Here is a 25,462-nt window from a genome sequence, read left to right on the forward strand (position 1 = left end):
TCTAGAAAACACGCATCATCTGGAAAACAAACATCATCTAGAAAACACGCATCATCTGGAAAACATCATTTAGAAAACACATCTAGAAAAACACGCATCATCTGGAAAACATCATTTAGAAAACACATCTAGAAAAACACGCATCATCTGGAAAACATCATTTAGAAAACACATCTAGAAAAACACGCATCATCTGGAAAACATCATTTAGAAAACACATCTAGAAAAACACGCATCATCTGGAAAACATCATTTAGAAAACACATCTAGAAAAACACGCATCATCTGGAAAACATCATTTAGAAAACACATCTAGAAAAACACGCATCATCTGGAAAACATCATTTAGAAAACACATCTAGAAAAACACACATCATCTGGAAAACACATCATCTAGAAACCACATCATTTCGAAAAAAAAAAAAACACCATTTAGAAAACACATCATCTAGAAAACATCTAGAAAACACAATCTAGAAAACTCATCATTCCAGACTCTTAATTCATTCCATCAAACAGCAGTTAGGAGAAGAAAAGTTATCTTGACAGGAAGTGTTGTAGATCAGTGCACCAGCTCAGTGCAGCGCCTCTTAGTGGCAGGACTGTGTGTGTGTGTGACTCAAACATCACTCCCATTCCTCCCAGAACAATGTTCAGAAGTGGTCGTAGTATGATTTGAATAAACAGCAGTGCAGCCACAACAACAGAGCCACGATCAGGTGGTGCAGTACCTCAGGTTCACAGAGAGGTGGCGCCATCTGACCTCCTCCACCTCTTAGTTCAATCAGCTGAAGACTGACTCTCCTCTTTGTTTTCTGTCATACGACACATTTAATTGGTTTCTTGTGATTGTCTCTTTATTTCCTTGGTTTCAGTCGACAGTCATCAGATAAATTCAGTCCATCATCATCTGTTGAATGAGAATATCTACTTTCTCTTTGAACACACCCACCTTCATGTCCTCCGTCCCTCACAGGCGAAGCTGGGGAACAGCTGGGTGAGTCCCAACGTGGGCCACCTGATCCTAAAGTACCTATGTCCGGCCCTGCGCGAGGTTCTGCAGGACGGGCTGAAGGCCTATGTTCTGGATCTGATCATCGGGCAGCGGCGCTGTCAGCCCTGGAGCCTGGTGGAGGCCTCCACCCAGCTGGGTGAGACCGGGTGGAGGGTCTGAATAAAATATGTACTCTACATGTGTTCATATTGTGGAGTGATTCACTCTAAAATATAAAACTTTGTGTTAGTGTGATCTCCGTTTCCATGGCAACACATGGGGTGTGACTAACTACTGGAAAACAATCAGTCGCCTCAGTCGACTCTTATGTAACAAATGTAATGTTTACTACTCCAGGAAGTGCGTGACTATCCGTGGTGTTACGGTACGGGTGCTCGGAGCGACCAAAAAGGACCAAAAGAGACCCGACTTCACCAAATGGGTCATTTAATAGAACTATAACAAGTAGAAACTACATTATATTACATGTTATATGAAACTCTATTCTAATTCTATTTTCCCATTGAGGAGGTGGAGGGATATTTCTAGTGATGAGCAGGATGTGATGTCATGAGGATTTGACCAATCACATCTCTGGGGCGGAGCTACTGGTTGTATAATTACAGAATCTAATCAGCATCTTTATTAATCTCTGATCCAGAACCTTTAATAGGAAACTTAGACACTGAATGAATCTCAGATGTACTGAAATGACCTTTAGTTCAACTTTACAATAGAACGTCATGTTTCCCACAAACCTCCTCTGGAAGTTATAACGTGGAGGTTCATCGTTTCCTCAGACTGAGAACTGAACTCAGATGACTGGTCTGATGTCGTACTGACTTCCTGTTTCCTGTTTCCTGTGTCCCATCAGGCCCGTCCACGCGTGTCCTCCACAGCCTGTTCTCCAAGGTGAGCGAGTACTCGGAGCTCACCAGCCACAGCATGAGACTCAACGCCTTCATCTTCGGTCTGCTCAAGTGAGTCCTCCTTCTTCATCTCACATGTTTTTATTTTTCCGCTCCTGGAGTCGGTATAATTTTACATATTGAGATTCTTCTGAATAAATTCTGATAAAATTAATCCTGTAGATGGAAAATAATTCAGCAAATTTCAACAAAGTGCCTGCTGAGGTGTGAGGTGGTGTTTTCCTGTGAACCAACATCTGGTCTCCTTCCTCTGCTGGTGCGTTGCAGCGCGTCTCAGCGTGTTGCTGCCCCCTGCTGGTCAGAGCAGACGCTCGTTAGCGGCTCCACAATGAGACCAGAAGTGTTCAGGGAAGCTTTGAGTTGCAGCTGAAGGAGGGAGCTCATTGATATTCGACTGTGAGCTTTAAACACTTGTTCCCACCGTGGAGACGTGTCCGTCTCACCTCCTGGAGAGTTGTATGCTCTGAATGAAGACGTGTGAAACAGGTGTTTTCACTCCACATTATGCTGCAGGACATTCAGGTCATGCTTTTCCTTCGCTGCCGGTTGCGTGGGCGACGTGAGGACAGTCTGTAGCTTGTAGGGGGGGCGGGGCCGAAGGCGGAGTTGTACAAACTCAGTTTTGGACTTCTGTGACGATATGATGTCATAAAGTTACAGAAGTAGAAACGAGTCGCTGCGAGGGCCCAGATCTCAGATCAGCTGGTCATGGTTTGGACTGTTTCAGGGTTCATCTGCACCAACACCACATTTATACAATATTTAAACAAGTATTCTTCTTCTATTTCAGCCTGAAGTCGTTGGAGTTCTGGTTCAACCACCTGTACACACATGAAGGTAGGTCTTAATCCCCCCCCCCCTCCCACACACACACACACACACACACACACACACACACACACACACACACACCTCACACACACACACACACACACACACACCACACACACCACACACACCACACACACCTCACACACACACACACACACACACACACACCTCACACACCACACACACACACACACACACACACACCTCACACACACACACACACACACACACACACACACACACACCTCACACACACACCTCACACACACACACACACACACACACACACACACACACACACACACACACACGCACACACCTCACACACACACACACACACACAGGAAGTCCAGTCACACATGATGATTTGTTCTGATCTCTTCAGATATCATCGCAGCACACTACAGCCCGTGGGGTTTCCTGCCCCTGTCGCAGGGGGTGTGTCAGCCTCTCTTCGAGGAGCTCCTCCTCCTGCTGCAGCCGCTGTCGCTCCTCCCCTTCGACCTGGACCTGTTGTTCGAGCCGCACCTCCTCCAGAGGGGACAGGAGCACCTCCGGCGGAAAGAGCAGCTGTGCTCGGCGGGCCAGAGCGTCCACCTGTCCAGCCGCTCCACCTTCCAGCTCATGAGGGGGTGGAGCTCCACTGTCAGCGACATGGTCCGGGACTCCAGCGCAGAGGGGAAGACGGAGGGGGCGGGGCTTAGACGGGAGGGAACTTGGCCGAGGAGGGAGGGGGCGGGGGGGAAGTCGAGGTTGAGGAGAGACGGAGCGACGACTGAGAGCATGACGGCCGGGCCTGTTAGCAGAACCACGGGGGTGGAGGGGGGGTTCAGCCATCTGTGGGGAGAGAGGGGGGTGGAGGGGCAGAGGGTGAAAGGGGTGGGGCAGGAGAGCAACGGAGGGTGTGAGGAGAAGGAGGAGGGGCGTCAGCGGGCCCGGCGGGCCGGCTGGTGGTACCAGCTCATGCAGTCCTCCCAGGTCTACATCGAGCAGTCCACCGAGGGGTCAAAGTTCATCAAGACCGAGAAGAGGAGGAGGTCATCGGAGAGACGACAGGGCCTGCTGCCCCCCACCAGGGAGGGGGTGGTGGAGGGAGCCGAGTCTAGTCACGAGGGGGAGGGCGGGAAGAGCGGGGAGTCGGCCGGGTCCGGGGGGAGACCCTCGTGGATGGGCAGCCCCCCCGAGTCTGTCCTCAACCAGGACAAAGACAAACACCTTGCAGAGGGTCCAAGGCCCGGAGGACAGGACCAGAACCCCGCACAGGGACAGAGTCTGCGCTGGGGCCGGCTCTTTGGGTCCAGTGTAGGTTCTCCAGTGAGGCTGGAGGGAGCTGATCAGAAGGTCAAGACCCAGAAGACCAGGTGAGAAAGAGCCACATCATATTCTGGGTATTTAAACCCATGAAAAGACCAGAACCAACAGATTCTGTGTATCTGAAGTCTTATTCCTCCAAGAACCAGTAAAAACTACAGACTGATAAAAGAGTTCATAACTTCCAGGTCTGTAAAATGGTTCTGATCCAGAAGTGTCTTCAGCTGCAATACCAGCGAGTGCCACTAGAGGTCGGCTCCAAAAAGCCTCCGGCTCCATAGACTCCCATTCAACTTCTCTCATCAAATCCAAAGTGAATAAAATGTGTCCATCAGTTATCTCGGTGTTGTTAGCTAAAGTCACTCCTTCTTATTAGTTTTCTGGAGGTCCATCTGAAAATAATCCCTCATTCATTAGAAAAGAAGATTCAAGAAGACCTGTTTTTGGGGGCGTGTCTGTTTGATTGACAGGCCTGTGGTGCAGTCAGGTTACAGCTATCGGTGGGTGGGACGTAGTATCGTCAGGTTTCCAATCAGATCGGTCAGATCCACCATTGGCTCCTCCCCCAGCTCGTCCAAATATCAGACTAATAAGACTAAAGCGTCTTCATCCACAGCTGGAAATCGTCCCCAACAAAGCTTGGTCTCATCAGGACCTCCATGTTTCCACACCGTGTTTCTTTCTCAGACCTCCGTCAGGCTGGCTCGGCTTGGACCGGTCCGTCCTGGACCTCGTAGCTCAGACCATTGGAGCAGGCGGTGGGATGAAGGCGGAGCCTCCAGCCACACCCACCCACACCCAAACCACATCCAGCCAATCGAGTGAAGCCAAACAGAAGCCTCCGTCTCCGTGGTAAGATGCTGCACATCAACTCATCCCGTTTATTATAAGAAACATGAAGAAAACCTTTAAAAAAAACCTCCTGACCTGATGAGTTATAGAAAACATGACAAACAGCAGTTCTGTAATCATCAACTTTCTGTTGAAGTAGTGGCGACCTGGAAATATGGAGTTACAACATCTGTTTCCAGAAGCTTTACTTCCTTCAGCCTGTCAGTGGATCCAATGAACAAACATTTAATCTGCTGACTCGTCTTATGAAATGTCAAAAAATGTCCTCACTATTTTCCAAAAGACGTCCTCAGATTGCTTTTGTTCCACCAACAGTCCAAAAGACTAAAATATGACCAACAACCAACACAGAACTTTATCAGAACAGCAACGGTACCTGAACTCTGGAAGAAATATAAAATACATGTATACAGTATACTGTATATATAGAGAGCAACAAATGAGGAAATCAGATGTCAAATTCATATATATATATATATATATATATATAAATTATCCACAACTCGCCAATAATCCAAATAGAAAATCAACAGAAATCTAATCCATTCATAGAATTCCAATTAGTAAAATATCTGACTCAAATATAAAAAGACATATTATAGAATCAGTGTTTATTATTATTGAAACTGATAAAAGACGATGAGGACAGAAGAAACAGAATCAGTGTTCAAACAGGAGATGAAATGTTTCACAGTAAGGTTTTATTTTATGTTTCTTTCTTTTTGCTTTTTTGTCATATTAACATTCGTATGTTAATATTTATATAAGATTTGATGCTTTGGCGACGTGTTTAATCCAAAACGTTTCTGTAGAACTGAAGACAGTTTGAGTTTTTTTTGGACTTTGATTTGATTTATTTATGAATCTCCTCCCTGAACAGTTTCAGAACCAGTTTCACCTCCTTCTGTCTTTGTCTCCCAGCGAGGTCCGAGCGCTGTGCCACCACATCGCCACCGAGCCGGGCCAGCTGAGCTTCAACAAGGGGGACGTCCTGCAGGTTCTGAGGCGGGCGGACCCGGACTGGCTGCTCTGTTGCCTCGGCGCCTCCCGAGGTTTGGTTCCCATCATCTACGTCACCTTGAACAGCATGGAGGACAGTCAGGACGCCGCCGGACTCCGGCAGTGCTGAGCAGAACCGGCGCCGGAGACGGAGTCCGTCCACATCCGCTGCAAACCAACCTGAACGACTCCTCACCACATCGTAGAAATGAGGAAGATCCGGAGATGATGTACAGACACCCGGAGGAAGCATGCAGCTCAACCACAGACTCGCAGCAGACGAGTGCATGCACACATCAGAAAACCAAAAGACCCGACCGGAACCAAACCCAAAGACTCAAACACTTCATCCTCCGTGTGACGCTGTTCAGATAAACATCATCTTTGCTTCAGCAGCACGAGGACGACATCTTCTCCGGATCACGTAGCTGCTGTCGGTCTGAACACGGCGTTCAGATCCACTTCTCTTCATGTACAAACCTGGTTCTGAAAACACCACGCTGTGGAAAACAGAAATAAAAACACAATGCTATGATTTGCAAATCACATAAATTCATATTTAATTGAAAATAGACCAAAGACAACAAATCAGATGTTGAAAAGTTTATTGTTTTAAAAAAAATATCTGCTCATTTTGAATTTGAAGGCAGCAACATGTTTAAAAAAAAGTTGTGACAGGATCAACAAAAGACTGGAAAGCAAAAAAAAAACACCTGGTGGAACATCCAACAACTAATGAGGTTACCATGGCAACATGATTGGGTATAAAAAGATGATTTCAGAGAGGCAGAGTCTCTCAGTAGTGAAGATGGGGAGAGGTTCACCACTCTGAAAGACTGTGTTGGAAAATAGTTCAACAATCTGAGAATAATGTTCCTCAACGTAAAACTACAAAGAATTAGTGGATTTCATCGTCTACGGTTCATAATATCATTAAAAGATTCAGAGAATCTGGAGAAATCTCTGAACACAAGGGACAAGGCTGGAAACCAATATTGGATGGTGGTGATCTTCGGGCCCTCAGGCAGCACTGCATTAAAAACACACTATTCTGGAGTGGAAATCACTGCATGGGCTCAGGAACACTTGTGAAAACCATCGTCTGTGAACACAGTTCATCGCTGCGTCCACAAATGATGTTAAAACTCTCCAAAGAAGAAACCAGATAGAAACATGATCCAGAAACACCGCCGCCTTCTCTGGACCGAGATCATTGAAGATGGACTGAGGTGAAGTGGACAACTGTCCTGAGGTCTGATGGACCACAATCTGAGATTCTGTTTGGAAATCATGGACGCTGCATCCTCCAGGTTAAAGAGGAGAGGGACCATCCAGCTTGTTATCTATTTGCTATAAATATGGGTTCATGAGATTTGCAAATCATTCCATTTTGTTTTTATTTTATTTTAAACAGCATCAGAACCTCTTTGCTTTTCAGTAAGTTTCCAGGTGGTTGATATCAAATCTAAAGTCTCGTTCAGCGTGATATTATTAAAAGATGCTGCAGTTTGTTTCTCAGTGGAAAGAAAGATCCTCTGGACAGACTGACTTTCTTCTTCCTCTCACACCAACCGTCAGCTGGATGAAACTCTGTTCGACCTGTTGCATGTGACCTGGTCTCCCTTCAACCCTGCTCCTCCTGCTCCTCCTGCTCCTCCTGCTCCTCCTTCATCTCACGTCCACAAAGACGCGTTGTCTTCTGAGGACAAGGCGACTGCGCAGCGGCTCCCCCTGTTGGTACATCCTGTAAATGCATACGTGACTCCCCGTTTATTCCTCCGGCTGAGTGGAAGCGTCTCGACGGACGGCTGCAGAAAACAAAACAAGGTCTTCTTCCAAATTCTGGTTCCTTAGTTTCCTGTTTTGCATCCAGTCAGAAGTAAAAGATCTCATCTTTGCCTTAAAGTGCTCGAGGGAGAGAAAGATGGCGTCCTGACGTTAGTCCTGACAGTTCGCTTTATTTACGGTATATTTTATGAATCCCCAGATTTATGTCGCGGAGACGCCGTCTGACTTCAGAGGAAAGTTCAGAAGCAGAAATGTTCTGATATTTCTGGATGTTTGAAGGGAACTTGGTGTGACGGGCTTCAGTGTCTGATGTGGCCTTAAGAGGTTCAGAGCGAGTTGAAGAAGAACTGAAGACCCGGATGGCTCCAAACATCACTCATAACAAAGAGGGAAAATTAATGTACATTTATGAAATAAATGAAGGTTTGTGTATTTTTGGAGAAACTTTATAGGATAATTTGACCATTTAAATTTGTGTTTCGTTATTGTACAGTTTTTATTTTTCTGTATGATTTTTTTTAACATTTCATTTCAGCAGTATGATAAATATGTAAATATATTTAAACCCTTCATTTCTGCCACAGAGCTTTATGTATGAATGTCATCGCGTTTATGTCGAATAGAGAAAGCGAGTATAAGCTGACGTTTCACTTGGAGACGGACGAAAGACGGACGGAGACACGCGGCGACACGTTCACTTTCCTTCCACATGTGATGCACGTTGTGCATTAAGACGCTCCTCCTGCAGGAGACGCGTAGAAGCTCCTTTTCCTGCCTCCTGCCTGTAAATAGGTTCCTCCTCCGTGACCCGCTCTGCTCTGCGTCTGTACGGTGTACGACATTATCAAACTACTCAATGTTCAATAACAAAGTGCTCATGTGATCACTGTCTCGGCTCTCCTGTCTTCTGTCCTCAATACATCTTTAATACTTCTTACACTCCTTCATCACACTCACTGGCTCCTCCTCCTCCCCTTCCTCCCCCTGCTCCTCCTCCCTCTCCTCCTGCTCCTCCTCATGTGTTCATGTTTCACCTTCAGAGAATAAAACCGGACTCAGGACAGTCACACATTTTAAACTCTGACCCTGTTTGTGTTTATGGGAATATGAGCTGCGTTCCAGATGTTGTTTTGTGCTCCAGATGTTGTGTATGTGTGTGTGTGTGTGTGTGTGTGTTTTTTATTGAGTGTTAAACAGGACACAAAGATATTGATTTCTGGGTAAAATAATTGAAGCTGCAGATATTGTGGAGGCTGATGTGTTCACATGATGAGGTCCATGTTAGATCAGAGTCCTGACATGTTAGAGTCCCGTGTGTTAGCGTGTCTTCTGGAACACAGCCGAGAGCACGTGATGCATTTCATGGGTCGGACCGGCCGATCAAAAGTCCAGATGAGGCTGAAAGAATCCAGTCTTAAGATCATGAGTTCGGTCTGCAGTCCAAACCAGGAACTGACAGACCAGAGCAGAGGAATCTAAATCTATACACACATACTCCAGAACAGACTTCTGGTTGTCAAGGAAACGGTGGTAAGTGGAAGACACAACAACGATCTGACATGTAGACTTTACACTCATGAGGGCAAGGAGATGATTACACACAGGTGAAGACAATCTACATGGTGAAGAGCAGAAACAAGACCAGGTGAGTTACCAAAATAAAACAGGAAATGAACATGGAACCTTTCAGGACATTCAAACCAAACCAGGAGAGAAACGAGGAAACACTGAGAACAGGCTGGAAAGAGACAAAACTCAACAGCAAGGACTGAGACACTGATCATCATCAGACTCACCACCAGGGGGCGGTGGTGTTCTTTGGATCGAACTGTCACTCAACTCGAGTGAATGAATTAAAGTTAAATGACACAAAGTTACGAAAGAAACGTGTTCGATGACGTTTGAACTGTTGAACTTGGGATACTTTGTGTTCATAAAGCCTGAGACATCAAATTATTGGAATTTTTAATTTGTTTTTGAAGTGTTCATTGAACCTTTTAACAAAATACAAACAAGAAATTCAGAATCATCTACGTTATTTTTTTGTATAATATTTGATACATCAGACTATAAATGTATTGACCACAGTAAAGTTCATTTTAAAAAGACAAACACATGTTGGATTTGTACCATTTAGAACATTTTATTTGAGTTGTTTTTGTTTTTGTCCAAACAGGAAGTGACGCAGGGTGCAGCTCAGCGCGGCTCTGAGCCGTCCGAGAACAAGCTGAGGAGGATACAGTCAGATACCTCGCAAGACCAAGGAGGCGGTAGCTCAGACGGTAGAGTGGTTCGATCCCCAGCTCCTCCTGTCCACATGCCTAAGTGTCCTTGAGCAAGACACTGAATCCTAAGTTGCTGTGAATGTTCTCCTGATGGTGTACCATCGGTGTGTGAATGTTCTCCTGATGGTGAACCATCGGTGCGTGAATGTTCTCCTGATGGTGTACCATCGGTGTGTGAATGTTCTCCTGATGGTGAACCATCGGTGTGTGAATGTTCTCCTGATGGTGTACCATCGGTGTGTGAATGTTCTCCTGATGGTGTACCATCGGTGTGTGAATGTTCTCCTGATGGTGTACCATCGGTGCGTGAATGTTCTCCTGATGGTGTACCATCGGTGCGTGAATGTTCTCCTGATGGTGTACCATCGGTGTGTGAATGTTCTCCTGATGGTGTACCATCGGTGTGTGAATGTTCTCCTGATGGTGAACCATCGGTGTGTGAATGTTCTCCTGATGGTGTACCATCGGTGTGTGAATGTTCTCCTGATGGTGTACCATCGGTGTGTGAATGTTCTCCTGATGGTGAACCATCGGTGTGTGAATGTTCTCCTGATGGTGAACCATCGGTGCGTGAATGTTCTCCTGATGGTGTACCATCGGTGCGTGAATGTTCTCCTGATGGTGTACCATCGGTGTGTGAATGTTCTCCTGATGGTGAACCATCGGTGCGTGAATGTTCTCCTGATGGTGTACCATCGGTGCGTGAATGTTCTCCTGATGGTGTACCATCGGTGTGTGAATGTTCTCCTGATGGTGAACCATCGGTGCGTGAATGTTCTCCTGATGGTGTACCATCGGTGCGTGAATGTTCTCCTGATGGTGTACCATCGGTGTGTGAATGTTCTCCTGATGGTGTACCATCGGTGCGTGAATGTTCTCCTGATGGTGTACCATCGGTGTGTGAATGTTCTCCTGATGGTGAACCATCGGTGTGTGAATGTTCTCCTGATGGCAGCACCTTGCATGGTGATCTGTCTCATTAGTGTGTGAATGGAAAAACCATGTTAAAGAGCTTTGAGACCAAAAGGTGATAAAACTATACAAGTACAGACCATTTACCAACAACATATGCTGGTTAGATATGGTGAGACTTATATGAGAACACAGGTAGATACAGTATGGTTAGATTAGTATAGGAACACGGGTAGATACAGTATGGTTAGATTAGTATAGGAACACAGGTAGATACAGTTTTTCTGTTACATCTCTCAAATCTTCCTCATCTCTTACCTGAGCTTCCTACAATAAGCATTACATCAGGAGCCCCTCCCTCATCATCATCATCATCCTCATCTTCCTCTCACTGCTCCATGTCACTTGATTTGCAGACTATAATCCTGTTTCTGACATTTAAAACTGAATTATTTTGTGTATTTCACATTGTGGTTGGTATGAAGCTGATTGCTTTATGAAATGCAGGGTAATGAAAATCATGTTATTTGCAGATAAATGACCTTAAAGACCTTCTGCATCATATTTGATTCACACATTTTCAACACAGTTTTCAAACAATAAGCTACAAAATGTGAAATAATTATCCCTCAATACAGTAGATACTCATACTGAAATATTAGTGTCAATATAAATGTCACTCTTACAGGCAACATTTTCTAAACTAGCAAAGATTTCCCGCCAAAAACTCGCAAATCACCACATGATGAAAAGCATTTTTGTTTATCTGGAAACTGAAGCCACTGCAGTGTACAGATTATCCAGCAGGGGGCAGAAGACAAGTAGCAGTTTACATACAACAGGTTTTTCAGGAAAGCATTGATCATATTAATGATGTAGAGGTCTCAGAAACTCATGAATCAAATAAGAAACAAATGGTTTGACTTTATCTCTATAAATTATAGTCAAAATCTTGGATGGGGGTTTGAATACATAAATAAATGTTAGTATCCGCCTCAAACAGCAGCAACAGCAGTTACATAATACTCTGCGTATGGAGTGGAACATTGTTGTTGGTTTTTTTGTTCTGATCTAAAAAGGTTCTTGTGTTTCAGGTGAAACCAGGTTTCAAGTTTTGTCTGTCCATCAACAAAAGACTCCAGCAGCCAGGAAGGGAAATTTCCCAGCAGCTCAGTGAGGAGCGTTCAGCTGCATCAGGTCGGTCCGCCTGCTGCGCTGGCAGATGACCAAACATTAATCTGCCATGCAGCATTAAAATATCAGCTTTCAAGGAACATAAAACAAGGATTTTGTTGGCAAGAGATGCAGAACATCTCAATCACAAAGCATTCCTTCAGTTTTCACTTGATTTATTTCAATGCATGCAGCAACAAATCACAACATAAGTTGTGACTATAGTTATTACATTACAACCCCATTTCCAAAACAGTTGGGACGCTGCGTAAAATGTAAATAAAAACAGAATGTGATGATTTGCAAATCATTTAAACTCATATTCAATTGAAAAGACAACATATCAAAAGTTGAAACTGAGAAATGTTATTGTTTTATGATAAATATCTTTCTTTTTTTTGGAATCTGATGCAGCAGCACGTCTCTATAAAGTTGTTCCAGGATGATGTTCACCACTGAGCTGCATCAACTCTTCTTTTAACAACACTCTGGAAACCTTTGGGAACTGAGGAGACCAGTTTCTGGAGTTTAGAAAGTGGAATGTGGTCCCATTCTAGCCTGATAGAGGATTTCAGCTGCTCAACAGTTCAGGGTCTCCTTTGTTGTATTGTTCATGTCCTGATGCTCCAGATGTTTTCAATGATTGACAGGTCTGGACTGCAGGAGGCCAGTTTATCAGCGGACTCTTCTACTAGAGAACCATGCTGTTGGAATACGTGCAGAATGTGGTTGGAAGTTGTTCTGCTGAAATAAACAAGACCTTCCCTGAAAGAGACGTTGTCTGGATGGCAGCATATGTTGCTCCAAAACCTGAATATATCATTCAGCATTAATGCTTCCTTCCAGATGTTCAAGCTACCCATGCCATGTGCACTAATGCATCCCTGTACCATCACAGATGCTGGCTTTAGAACTGAGCTGATAACAAGCTGGATGGTCCCTCTCCTCTTTAACCTGGAGGATGCAGCGTCCATGATTTCCAAACAGAATCTCAGATTGTGATCCATCAGACCTCAGGACAGTTGTCCACTTCACCTCAGTCCATCTTCAATGATCTCGGTCCAGAGAAGGCGGCGGTGTTTCTGGATCATGTTTCTATCTGGTTTCTTCTTTGGAGAGTTTTAACATCATTTGTGGACGCAGCGATGAACTGTGTTCACAGACGATGGTTTTCACAAGTGTTCCTGAGCCCATGCAGTGATTTCCACTCCAGAATAGTGTGTTTTTAATGCAGTGCTGCCTGAGGGCCTGAAGATCACCACCATCCAATATTGGTTTCCAGCCTTGTCCCTTGTGTTCAGAGATTTCTCCAGATTCTCTGAATCTTTTAATGATATTATGAACCGTAGACGATGAAATCCACTAATTCTTTGTAGTTTTACGTTGAGGAACATTATTCTTAGATTGTTGAACTATTTTCCAACACAGTCTTTCAGAGTGGTGAACCTCTCCCCATTCATTGGAAACGGGGTTGTATTATGAGACCAATATAGATACCAGTTTGGTTTGAGAGAACTTTACTGGTCTGACCTGAACCTCATCACACACAGCTGTGATGTTTGGCTGTACACGTTCACTGGAGATAAAATAACAACAAATATTTCAATTTTTTTTTAAACTATTTTTACAATTTCTTTGAAAGATTTGATATGATGACTCATTTGTTTATGTGAGGATCGCTGTCTTTAATATTTTTCCCCTCCGTTTCTGTCCTCTGACTCTCATCAGGCTCCACCTGCTGCTGGTTTCTACCACATCTGCATTTCACTAATCAACCCCGGCAGTATATCCGCCTCCGGTCAGGAGCTCCGCCTCCGGTCAGGAGCTCCGCCCCCGTCAGGTCGTCTCAGACCAGGCGTTCTGTGGGTTATACTCCGTTCACTTTGTTACCTGTTGCTCAGGTGCAGTCACTACGAGCGAGTCAGCAGAACTTCAGTCCTCTAAATGTCACTTTCACATTTAGGTATCTGCAAACGTCTCAGATCCTTGAGTCTGTGAAGGTTTTAAGTTCGACTCTGGACCTGTTACAACATTTAGTGTCTCCACTGATGGAAGCTTCACTCGAGAGCTCCAACTTTGATCTTCATCAGTACAGTGAAGCCAAAACCTGCAGTTCAAGTCTGTAAACTCCAAACCTGAGGAAGCCGCTCGTTAAACTGAACATGAATCCAAATGAGACGAGAGTCCACAGCGGAGCGCCGAGCTGGACGCTGATGTGTCCATCACTCACTGCATGATGACCACAATATGAATTTAAGTTCAAATGTACCAGGACGACCGGCGACCTCGTCTTTGTTCAGGGATGTTTTTGCGTGAATTTTATTTGGTGTAAAACTAAACAAACCAACTCCAAAAAATAATCGTTGCAATCGTAGTGTTGCAGTTTATTATTTACTCCCAAAAGTGTTTGTGAAAAAAAGATCAGAGACATGATTTAGTTTTGAAAACAAAAATAGCTTTTATTCTGAAAATCGACACTCAAATGAAACCATCCAACCAATAAACTGAGTTTTGAGTTATCACTGAGATAAACACTCCACATACGTTTACATTCAAAGCTCCTTCAATGGATTTCTTCAAAGACCTTCAACATGTTTTATTTCTATTTTCATTATTTTTATTACAGCTCAATTGAAACATTTTACAAAAGACAAACAGAGAAAACTGTTGCGCAGTCTTGCGAATCTCTGCGATCACATTTATATTCTTCTACTCATTGTAGATAAAGTGTTTGGAGCCACTCGTCCTCCTCCAGAGGTCAAAGGTCGTTTTAGTGGCGCTTCACTCCAGAGCAGCGTTTGACCTGCAACAAAAAAAACAGTATTTAGAAACAGAGGTCGTTCATTACGTCGTCACTTCCTGCCTTTCATGACACAGAGAGACGATAATCAGGAGTCACAGCACGAGAGGACATTCTGGTTCTGTCCAAACCTGAGCTCTTCAAAATAAAGAGGGGGCGGAGGAAAGGGGACGGAGGATGGAGGACATGGGATGGAGGACGGAGGACAAGGGACGGAGGACGGAGGATGGGGGTGCTCTGGGCGGAGGACAGGGACGGGGGACGGGGGACGGAGGAAAGAGGACGGAGTGAGAAACTTTGGATCTCAGGTTTCACCTTCAGTAAAAACAGTTTGATTCGAACTTCGTTTTTGTCTTCATGATTTGACATAACTCAAAATGTCCAGCAGCATCTTCAGACTTCAAACATCTGACATCAAGAACTTTGAATTCTGAATCTGTTAAACATCTTTTAGACACTAAAGAAGCAGGAATCCCGTGACGGTGACGTGTTGGTGAACCTGAGAGCTTCCTTGTTTCATCTCTTCACGCCTGAACTCCTGATTTCACTTCAGTGGTTTTCAACTCTGTGAAATGAAACGAGGCTTCAGACAGTCGCGGTCCGGTTCATGTTACACAGAACCAACGCGGAAGAGTTTGTATTATATATATTTATATATATTATATTTATATTGGGATTTGAATTGCATAATTCTAAATAATTTTTTTTAGTTTGAACCTTAATTTCAATAAACTTGAATTTGAATGAATTTGCCCTGAAACTCTTCTACTGGCACATATTTCTGTCTTAGTTTTTGATTTTGATTTGATTTTGATATTTATTAATGTTTTTTTTCAGTTTGTGTGTGAAACCTTGTGGTGCAGCAGAAAACAGGAAGCTCACCTTGTAGTTGAGCTTCTTGCATATCTTCTTCAGGTGGTCCACGTGGCTCCTCACCCCCTCCAGCCACAGTTCATGAGGCGGGACGCAGAGTTTCTTCCCGAGTCGGGTCACCAGGCTGCAGGAAGAGAGCATCGTCCAGGTCAAACTCACAGACATCCGACACATCGTCCTCTCGGACACATCGTCCTCTCGGACACACGGTGCTCTGTGCAGCAGCTGAACTTACATGGTGGCGTCCAGAGAGCAGCCCTGGCCGCTGACCTGCTGACGGTAGTCCACCACGGCGGCTCTGTCGATCAGCTTGTTTTTGACACTCAAGCAGCAGTCGACGGGCATCTGGGCCAGAGTCACTGAAACACAGATATACATACATATATATATATATATATATATGTGTGTGTGGTGGATGTTTTAGAAGTGCCTGCCTCCAGCTGCTCTCCATAAAAAAGGAAATTACAAACCTTTACAAGTGTTCACACGTCAGAGTGTCATTAAAACTTGGAGATAACGTTTTAGCTGAATTTCAGGAGCAGGACCACGCCTCAACCACTCCCCCACTTCCGGCCACACTCCTATAAATGTCCACCCACTCTAAACCTCGGCCTGTTCACGTTTTCTGCATCTGGAACCAGACACCACGCAGAGAAAAGAGAAAACGACCTTACCTCGGCCCAAGCATGGACATACTGTTCCTCAGCCCGTCCGACGACGACGAGGATTATCTTGCCTCCCCAGAGGACACCCATACAGCTGCCCTCTCCAAGGCCCCGGGGTTACCCACGAGACGCCGCCAACCGCCACCGGGAGCACCCAGGCAGCACATCGGAGTCGGACCCGCCGATCTCCATCAAGCCGACCAGCTGCATCCACCAGAATCCCTCTCTCCACTCAATCCTTCTGTACAAAGTTTCCGATCCACGGCCGTCCTCCAATAACTCATTCACCGGCGACAGAGGGAGACCTGCCACCCCCAGACGTAGTCAACGGCAACGTAAGTCCCCTCTCTCTTCCTCCGCGGGATTCCTGCTTCTTTAGTGTCTAAAAGATGTTTAACAGATTCAGAATTCAAAGTTCTTGATGTCAGATGTTTGAAGTCTGAAGATGCTGCTGGACATTTTGAATTATGTCATCATCATCTAAAAGAGAAGGGGGTACCTCACCACCGCTCCGACAACAACGCGAGACTGTCCCAACTCCTCACAACTTTCCGAAGGCCACAAAACACAGACGTACCTCCACGCAAAACTCACCGGCGTAACGTCAACGACAGTGACGTCAACAACAGTAACGTCAACAACAGTGACGTCACCACGCACCTCCAAGCCCCGCCCTCCCACCCACAAAGTTCCGGGTTGCCAGGTTGGCAGCACGTCACCTCTCATCCCCCTCCTCCTCCCCAGGTAAACTCACCTTTGCACAGCGGCACCGGGATGCCGACTCTCTTCTCCTCTCTTCAATTTCCACAGCACTCCATCCCACCTTCTGGCTTGGATCCATCAGTCCGTACCACTGCTGTTCTTCAACACCCCCCTTTTTTCTGCCCTCTACTCTGGCACCGGGTTGCCAGGTCTTCTTTCCTCTTTTCCCCCTCTCTCATCCATCCACAGCGCCCATCATCACCACCAGGCGGCCAACTTACAACCCTTCTGCCCCCTTTCCTCAGGCACCTCCAGTGACCTTCCCAGCACATCGAGGGCCGTAGCTTACCCTCCTACCATGGAGATTCCTGGCACCGGGATGCCAGTCCCTACTTCTTCTTTCCCTACCCTCCAACCATCACATGCTCTCTTTTCCGGCACGTATCGTATCGTAATGTATCGTATCTTATCATCTTGTAAAGTATTGTAACGCATCGTAATGTATTGTATCTTATCATCGCGTAAAGTATCGTATCGCATTGCAACGTATCGTACCGTAACGTATCGCATCACATCGTATCGTATCGTATCGTATCGCAACGTATCGTATCGTAACGTATCGTATCGTATCATATCGCATCGTATCGTATCGTAATGTATCGTATCGTATCGTATCGTATCGTACCGTATCGTATCGTAAAGTATTGTATCTTATCATCTTGTAAAGTATCGTATCGTAACGTAACGTATTGTATCTTATCATCTCGTAAAGTATCGTATCGTAACGTAACGTATTGTATCTTATCATCTCGTAAAGTATCGTATCGTAACGTAACGTATTGTATCTTATCATCTCGTAAAGTATCGTATCGTAACGTAACGTATTGTATCTTATCATCTCGTAAAGTATCGTAACATATCGTATCGCATTGCAACGTATCGCAACGTATCGTATCGCATCGTAACATATCGTAACGTATCGTAACGTAACGTAACATATTGTATCTTATCATATCGTAAAGTATTGTATCGTAACATATCGCAACGTATCGCAATGTATTGTAACGTAATGTAACGTATTGTAACGTATTGTAGCTTATCATCTCGTAAAGTATTGTATCGTAACGTATCGTATCGCATCGTATCGTATCATCTTGTAAAGTATTGTAACGCATCGTATCTTATCATCTTGTAAAGTATCGCATCGTAACGTATTGTATCTTATCATCTTGTAAAGTATCATAACGTATTGTATGTTATCATTTCGTAAAGTATCATAACGTATTGTATCTTATCATCTCGTATCGTATCGTAACGTAACGTATCGCATCGTAACGTATTGTATCTTATCATCTCGTATCGTAACGTAACGTATCGCATCGTAACGTATTGTATCTTATCATCTCGTATCGTAACGTATTGTATCGCATCGTAACGTAACGTATCGTAACCTATTGTATCTTATCATCTCGTAAAGTATTGTATCGTAACATATCGTAACGTATTGTATCTTATCATCTCATAAAATACTGTATCATAATGTATCGTAACGTAACGTATTGTATCTTATCATCTCGTAAAGTATTGTATCGTAACGTAACGTATTGTATCGTATCGTAACGTATTGTATCTTATCATCTTGTAAAGTATCGCATCGTAACGTATTGTATCTTATCATCTCGTAAAGTATCACATCGCAACGTATTATATCTTATCATCTTGTAAAGTATCGCATCGTAACGTATTGTATCTTATCATCTCGTAAAGTATCACATCGTAACGTATTATATCTTATCATCTTGTAAAATATCGCATCATAACGTATTGTATCTTATCATCTCGTAAAGTATCGCATCGTAACGTATTGTATCTTATCATCTTGTGAAGTATCGCATCGTAACGTATTGTATCTTATCATCTCGTAAAGTATCGCATCGTAACGTATTGTATCTTATCATCTCGTAAAGTATCACATCGTAACGTATTATATCTTATCATCTTGTAAAGTATCGCATCGTAACGTATTGTATCTTATCATCTCGTAAAGTATCACATCGTAACGCATTATATCTTATCATCTCGTAAAGTATCGCATCGTAACGTATTATATCTTATCATCTTGTAAAGTATCGCATCGTAACGTATTGTATCTTACCATCTCGTAAAGTATCGCATCGTAACGTATTGTATCTTATCATCTTGTGAAGTATCGCATCGTAACGTATTGTATCTTATCATCTCGTAAAGTATCGCATCGTAACGTATTGTATCTTATCATCTTGTAAAGTATCACATCGTAACGTATTGTATCTTATCATCTTGTAAAGTATCGCATCGCAACGTATTGTATCTTATCATCTTGTAAAGTATCGCATCGTAACGTATTATATCTTATCATCTTGTAAAGTATCGCATCGTAACGTATTGTATCTTACCATCTCGTAAAGTATCGCATCGTAACGTATTGTATCTTATCATCTTGTGAAGTATCGCATCGTAACGTATTGTATCTTATCATCTCGTAAAGTATCGCATCGTAACGTATTGTATCTTATCATCTCGTAAAGTATCACATCGTAACGTATTGTATCTTATCATCTTGTAAAGTATCGCATCGCAACGTATTGTATCTTATCATCTTGTAAAGTATCGCATCGTAACGTATTGTATCTTATCATCTCGTAAAGTATCACATCGTAACGTATTATATCTTATCATCTTGTAAAGTATCGCATCGTAACGTATTGTATCTTATCATCTCGTAAAGTATCACATCGTAACGTATTATATCTTATCATCTCGTAAAGTATCACATCGTAACGTATTATATCTTATCATCTTGTAAAGTATCGCATCGTAACGTATTGTATCTTATCATCTCGTAAAGTATCGCATCGTAACGTATTGTATTTTATCATCTTGTGAAGTATCGCATCGTAACGTATTGTATCTTATCATCTCGTAAAGTATCGCATCGTAACGTATTGTATCTTATCATCTCGTAAAGTATCGCATCGCAACGTATTGTATCTTATCATCTTGTAAAGTATCGCATCGTAACGTATTGTATCTTATCATCTCGTAAAGTATCACATCGTAACGTATTGTATCTTATCATCTTGTAAAGTATCGCATCGTAACGTATTGTATCTTATCATCTTGTAAAGTATCGCATCGTAACGTATTGTATCTTATCATCTCGTAAAGTATCACATCGCAACGTATTGTATCTTATCATCTTGTAAAGTATCGCATCGTAACGTATTGTATCTTATCATCTCGTAAAGTATCGCATCGTAACGTATTGTATCTTATCATCTTGTGAAGTATCGCATCGTAACGTATTGTATCTTATCATCTCGTAAAGTATCACATCGTAACGTATTGTATCTTATCATCTTGTAAAGTATCGCATCGCAACGTATTGTATCTTATCATCTTGTAAAGTATCGCATCGTAACGTATTGTATCTTATCATCTCGTAAAGTATCGCATCGTAACGTATTGTATCTTATCATCTCGTATCGTATCGTAACGTAACGTATCGCATCGTAGCGTATTGTATCTTATCATCTCGTAAAGTGTTGTATCTTATCGTATCGTAACGTATCGTATCGTATCGTAACGTATTGTATCTTATTGCATCGTATCGCATCGCATCGCATCGCATCGTATCGTATCGTATCGTATCGTATCTTATCGTATCATATCGTATCGTATCGTATCGTATCGTATCGTAACGTATTGTATCTTATAGTCTCGCAAAGTATTGTATTGTATTGTATCGTATCGTATCGTATCGTATCGTATCGTATCGTATCGTATCGTAACGTATCATAACGTATTGTATCTTATCATCTCGTAAAGTGTTGTATCTTATAGTATCGTAACGTATCGCATCGTATCGTATCGTATCATATCGTATCGTATCGTATCGTATCGTAACGTATCGTAACGTATTGTATTGTATCTTATCATCTCGTAAAGTAACGTATCGTATTACCTAATTGTGTAACGTGGTTTAACTTACTGTTATCAGAAACATCCAGACTGCTGATGGCCGTCGCCTCAGAGACAGCTCAGGAAAACGCAGCAAGCTTCCTCCCCTGAACCGCTGTTCATCACCGAAACAGGCCAAGTTACCAATCAGTCCTGGTTCCTTTTACAATTCAGAGCAGTTCTAATCACCTCAGGGATTAATCCTGACTCCTTCTCCGGCCACTCCTTTCACATAGGGGCAGCCACCACCGCATCAAGCAGAGGAGTCCCAGACCTCATCAAGGTCATGGGCCGCTGGTCTTCCCAAGCCTACCAACTTTACACCCGTCACAGCTTCGACGACCTGCGCAAAGGGCAGGCAGCCTTGCCGTCTTAGGATGGCTTCTTTTGGGGATCTGCAAGGCCCGGGAGCTGCAGTGGATCCTCGACTAAGCCTTCCCCCAAACCGCGAAACTCTCACCCTGGCTTAATCTCCCCCAATCAATGAAGGTTCGCCCTCAGCCGAGGCGGGGTCCTAACTAGTGAAGTGTAATTAAGATAAGATAAGATAAGATAAGATAAGATAAGATAAGATAAGATAAGATAAGATAAGATAAGATAAGATAAGATAAGATAAGATAAGATAAGATAAGATAAGATAAAATAATAATTACTGGACTCAGATGCAGTTCAGAGTCCGAACTGAACCACCAACAGGACATTAGTTCAAAACCTCAAACTAAACACAGGAGGAGTCATATTCCTGTTTTTAGTGTTATTGGAAGGCACTCGTCCTTCTGTCTCTGAGGTGTCTGTCCTGCCCATCAAACCCTTCAGCTGGGAGGTTTTTAATAAGTAAACATTAAAGGCATCATGTTAACACTTCAAACCCAGAATGAGGTTCTGGAAGAGTTATTAAAGCGTCTTGTGTGCAGCCTGAGATCATGTTTTTATCTTTAGTTTTGATTTCGTCCCTATTTTTATCTTAAAATCATAAATGTTTTCCATATCAAGGTGATTTTTTTATGCATCAATTCAGCACACAACTTTTCATTATACTATTTCTTTTATACATTTAAAATATGAAGAAGATAAAGATGAAGCTTTTTAAACGTCTGGACGCTGATGGTGTGTGTGTGTGTCTGGTTTTCATGTATTAATGTGTACAGGACACACACACATTACACAACACACTTCACACACGACTGAGGTGTGTTGTTAGTGTTTGTTACCTGACCGGGACTTCCAGTCCTTAACCTTTAGTTTCTCATTACAAGGGGGGGGGGGGAATACCAGCACACACCTCACCATCCGCATTCATCAGTAAGATTCACATATGACACATTTCTGCAGTATTGAAGTACTTAACTGATGTTTTTATATAATAAAAAATGACTATATTATATTTGATATATTGTAGTTGACTTTTACATTTATGTTTATATATTTGACCATAAACAATAAATCCTGTGGAATTTACAATTAACAATATATATATATATTTTTTTTTTTTTACCATTTTATATATTTTTTCCTTTTTGTTACATTCTTTTTTTATTGCATGTGTTTGGTATTTTTTCCTTTCTGCTTAATAATCTTTCCCACCTGTCTTCTCTATCTCATCTCTAGTTAATAATGATACATTGACTGAATTAAATCCTGTTGGACCTCATGCAGCTCTCCAGTATGAAGACTGATGTTGTGATGATTGTAAATGACAAACTGAGCTTCTTTTCACAGCAACTTCTACAAAGTACCGACGCACACAACCAGCTGACTGCAGACTCAGAGATAAAACATCAAGTGAAGTGAGTGACCTCAGATTTTAAAATCACATCTTACACCGGAGTCACTTCACATGTTCACATAAATCACATCCTGTTATAATTCTGAGCTAAAAATGACACTTTCTGCTTAAAAAAGATGGAGGAGAGAATCTGGAGTTTGATGAAGAGCGTGAGAAAACTCACCTGTGCAGCAGCAGGTGATGAAGAGGAGGCAGAGGAAGAGCTTGGCATCACCCCACAGAGCCATGTTGGGCTGAGCTGATGAAGAGCTGGTGTGCTGACTGTGTCTGAGAATCACTCTTTATAGTGTAGCACAATGTCCACTGAGTTTCACTTTTACTCTGTCTGGCCCCTCCCCCTCACCCCCCCCCCCCCCCCTCACCCCTTCCCCTACACACACACACACACACACACACACATACAAGTCATCAATCCATCATGAAGCCAAAGGCTCAAACAGGTCAAGCTCCCTCTTAACCTAAATAAAACCCTCCTGATGTGTTTGAGCAGCTTGTATCAGTGACAGTTCATCACGTTTCTTATTTACCAGGAGTTTCAGGATTAAACCTTCAGTTACACTTTCATAGAAGAGAAAACACAACCATCATTAAGGCATAACACACTCTCACTGGCCTAAACAAGATGAGGTTGAAATCCAGAACATAACACGTATGAAACACTGGAGGGCTTTTAATTTGAAAGGGAGAGAATCTGGTTGTCCTGTTTTTTTTGCAAACAAACTTGAATTCACCACAAATCTGAAGCTGATTTTATTCTACTCGATGTGAACGAAGGAAAACTGGAATGTGGCAACGCTTAAAGTCAAAACAAAACTTTCATAAGTAAGAAAAGTAAAAGAAAACTTTTATCACTTTCAAGTAATAAAAGTAATACAAGTTTTGTACCTCGTGCCCTTTCACTTTGGCTGCTATGAATACTACTTTCTAAAATGATCATGTATGACCAGCTCAGATGTAGTTTCATACATGTAACAAGGCAATAATGTAGTTTCCTGTGTGATGGATTCTGTCCATGTGGTGATCTCTGTTTAAAACAGCAGGTTGGTTGGTTGCTCTTCTTGTATTGTTATTGTAAAGTCTTCTTTTTGATGAGCTAGTTTTTGTTCAGGGCTTCAGTCAGCAGTTTTGTTCTATTTATTTCTTTTATTTCTTGTCCTGCATGTTGTAAACTTTTCTTCAGTAAAATAAACCAATTTAAGTGACTCACCACTTCTGTGACTCCTCCTTGAGGCGGTCGCATGAGATGTAACATGATGGAAGCAGGTGAAGAAAACCTCAGTTTACCAAATCTGTCTCTCAACATCTGAAAATAATCCCTCATTCATTAGAAAATAAGCTTCAAAAAGACCTGTTTTTGGGGGCGTGTCTGTTTGATTGACAGGCCGTTTGCAGAAAACGTGATAGCGACTTTTATTATTTAAACATTTTTAATTTTACTAAATACAAAATACAACATTCCCTACATAGGACCTCATTGACCAAAATAAATAAACAAATAAACATTTAAAAAAAGAGTTATGAATGATATAATTAATAATAATTAATATTTAGATTAATTGTGAGGATAGCGACCTGTGGAGATGATTAGTTATTGTTCCTATAATCCCTCAGGGTCAGTTGAACCATTGATCTGAAGACTTGTTTGATCTGAAATGAATCCAGTGAAAGCTGAAGAGTGTCATTATGACTCGTCTTGGTTCCTTGATGATTTCTTTTCTTGTCAAACAGGAGTTCTTTGAGTAAACCTGGATTCTAGTGAAACGGATACCAACGCTCACACACTGAAAGGAAAAAGCTTTTCCATCTCACTGATTGGATTGAGGAAGTGGACCTTCAGTTGTGGTCTCTTTATGTGGACATAAGATTAACACAGATTAATGAAGTTGTACTTTAATCATATTAACTTCTCTGAGCTGCGTATTGCATCATCAGGAGTGTTTCTGTGTGTTCGGCTCCACGCTGCAGCGTTTACAGAGAAACTTTCGTTTTCTTGTAAGTCCCTCCATATCTGTCCTCTGTTTACACTCTTGGACTTTCCCTGCTGAAGCAATTACAGGAAAATAAGATAACTTGATGGACCTGAAGTGTCGCCTGAGCAGAAAAACTTGGCAGGAATCCCTCTGACAGGGCGGATTCATTGTTCTGGGAAGAAGTGTGCCGTTGTATATCTGCATGTTGACTAATGGGAAGGACGTGTTTCACCTTTGCCGCCGTCTGTGAAGTCTGTGTTTAACAGAATAGTTTTGTCTACATTGAGCTCTGTGCAAACATGCTGAACAAGCAAGAGGTCAAAGTTCAACACTTTCAGTTCAAACTGTTCATTTTAAACTTTAAAATTAGTTTTTGGACACTTGGAGTCGTGCGCAGGTGGCCACACCCCCCGTTCAAGTCATAGAGTTAATTATTGTGATTCCCACTTGTGTATATAGTTTTTATATCGACCATATCAATGAACCATCAGTGATGTCATCGTTGAAAGGTCAGAGGTCAGACACAGGTACACAGGTACACAGGACGTGGACCACTTGCTTTCCTTTGGGTTTAAAACCAACCATCATCCATC

The 25,462-nt window shown here is 42.8% G+C and overlaps 2 protein-coding genes across 2 annotated transcripts in view; one reads left to right on the top strand and one right to left on the bottom strand.

Annotated features, from left to right (window-relative positions):
• The window catches only part of rusc2 (RUN and SH3 domain containing 2), a 44,175-nt gene extending 35,393 nt beyond the window's left edge, over window positions 1-8,782 (top strand). Inside the window, 6 exon segments of the mRNA XM_069169382.1 lie at window positions 977-1,151; window positions 1,869-1,974; window positions 2,714-2,760; window positions 3,140-4,115; window positions 4,753-4,917; window positions 5,839-8,782. Coding sequence (XP_069025483.1) covers window positions 977-1,151; window positions 1,869-1,974; window positions 2,714-2,760; window positions 3,140-4,115; window positions 4,753-4,917; window positions 5,839-6,046 — 1,677 coding nt within the window. The 3' untranslated portion in view covers window positions 6,047-8,782.
• A 5,731-nt stretch (window positions 8,783-14,513) lies between these two features.
• On the bottom strand, window positions 14,514-23,168 carry LOC138210273 (C-C motif chemokine 2-like). The gene is made up of 4 exons (XM_069169340.1): window positions 23,063-23,168; window positions 15,983-16,106; window positions 15,757-15,871; window positions 14,514-14,877 (listed from the first exon to the last, which is right to left on the bottom strand). The coding sequence occupies exons 1-4, from the start codon at window positions 23,124-23,126 to the stop codon at window positions 14,845-14,847; spliced, it is 336 nt and encodes a 111-aa protein (XP_069025441.1). The 5' UTR covers window positions 23,127-23,168; the 3' UTR covers window positions 14,514-14,844.
• Between the last annotated feature and the right edge of the window lie 2,294 nt (window positions 23,169-25,462).

Source organism: Embiotoca jacksoni, unplaced genomic scaffold (genome assembly GCF_022577435.1).
Source record: "Embiotoca jacksoni isolate LCO1_2020_lvr unplaced genomic scaffold, fEmbJac1.0.p SCAF_44, whole genome shotgun sequence".
NCBI lineage: Eukaryota > Metazoa > Chordata > Actinopteri > Embiotocidae > Embiotoca > Embiotoca jacksoni.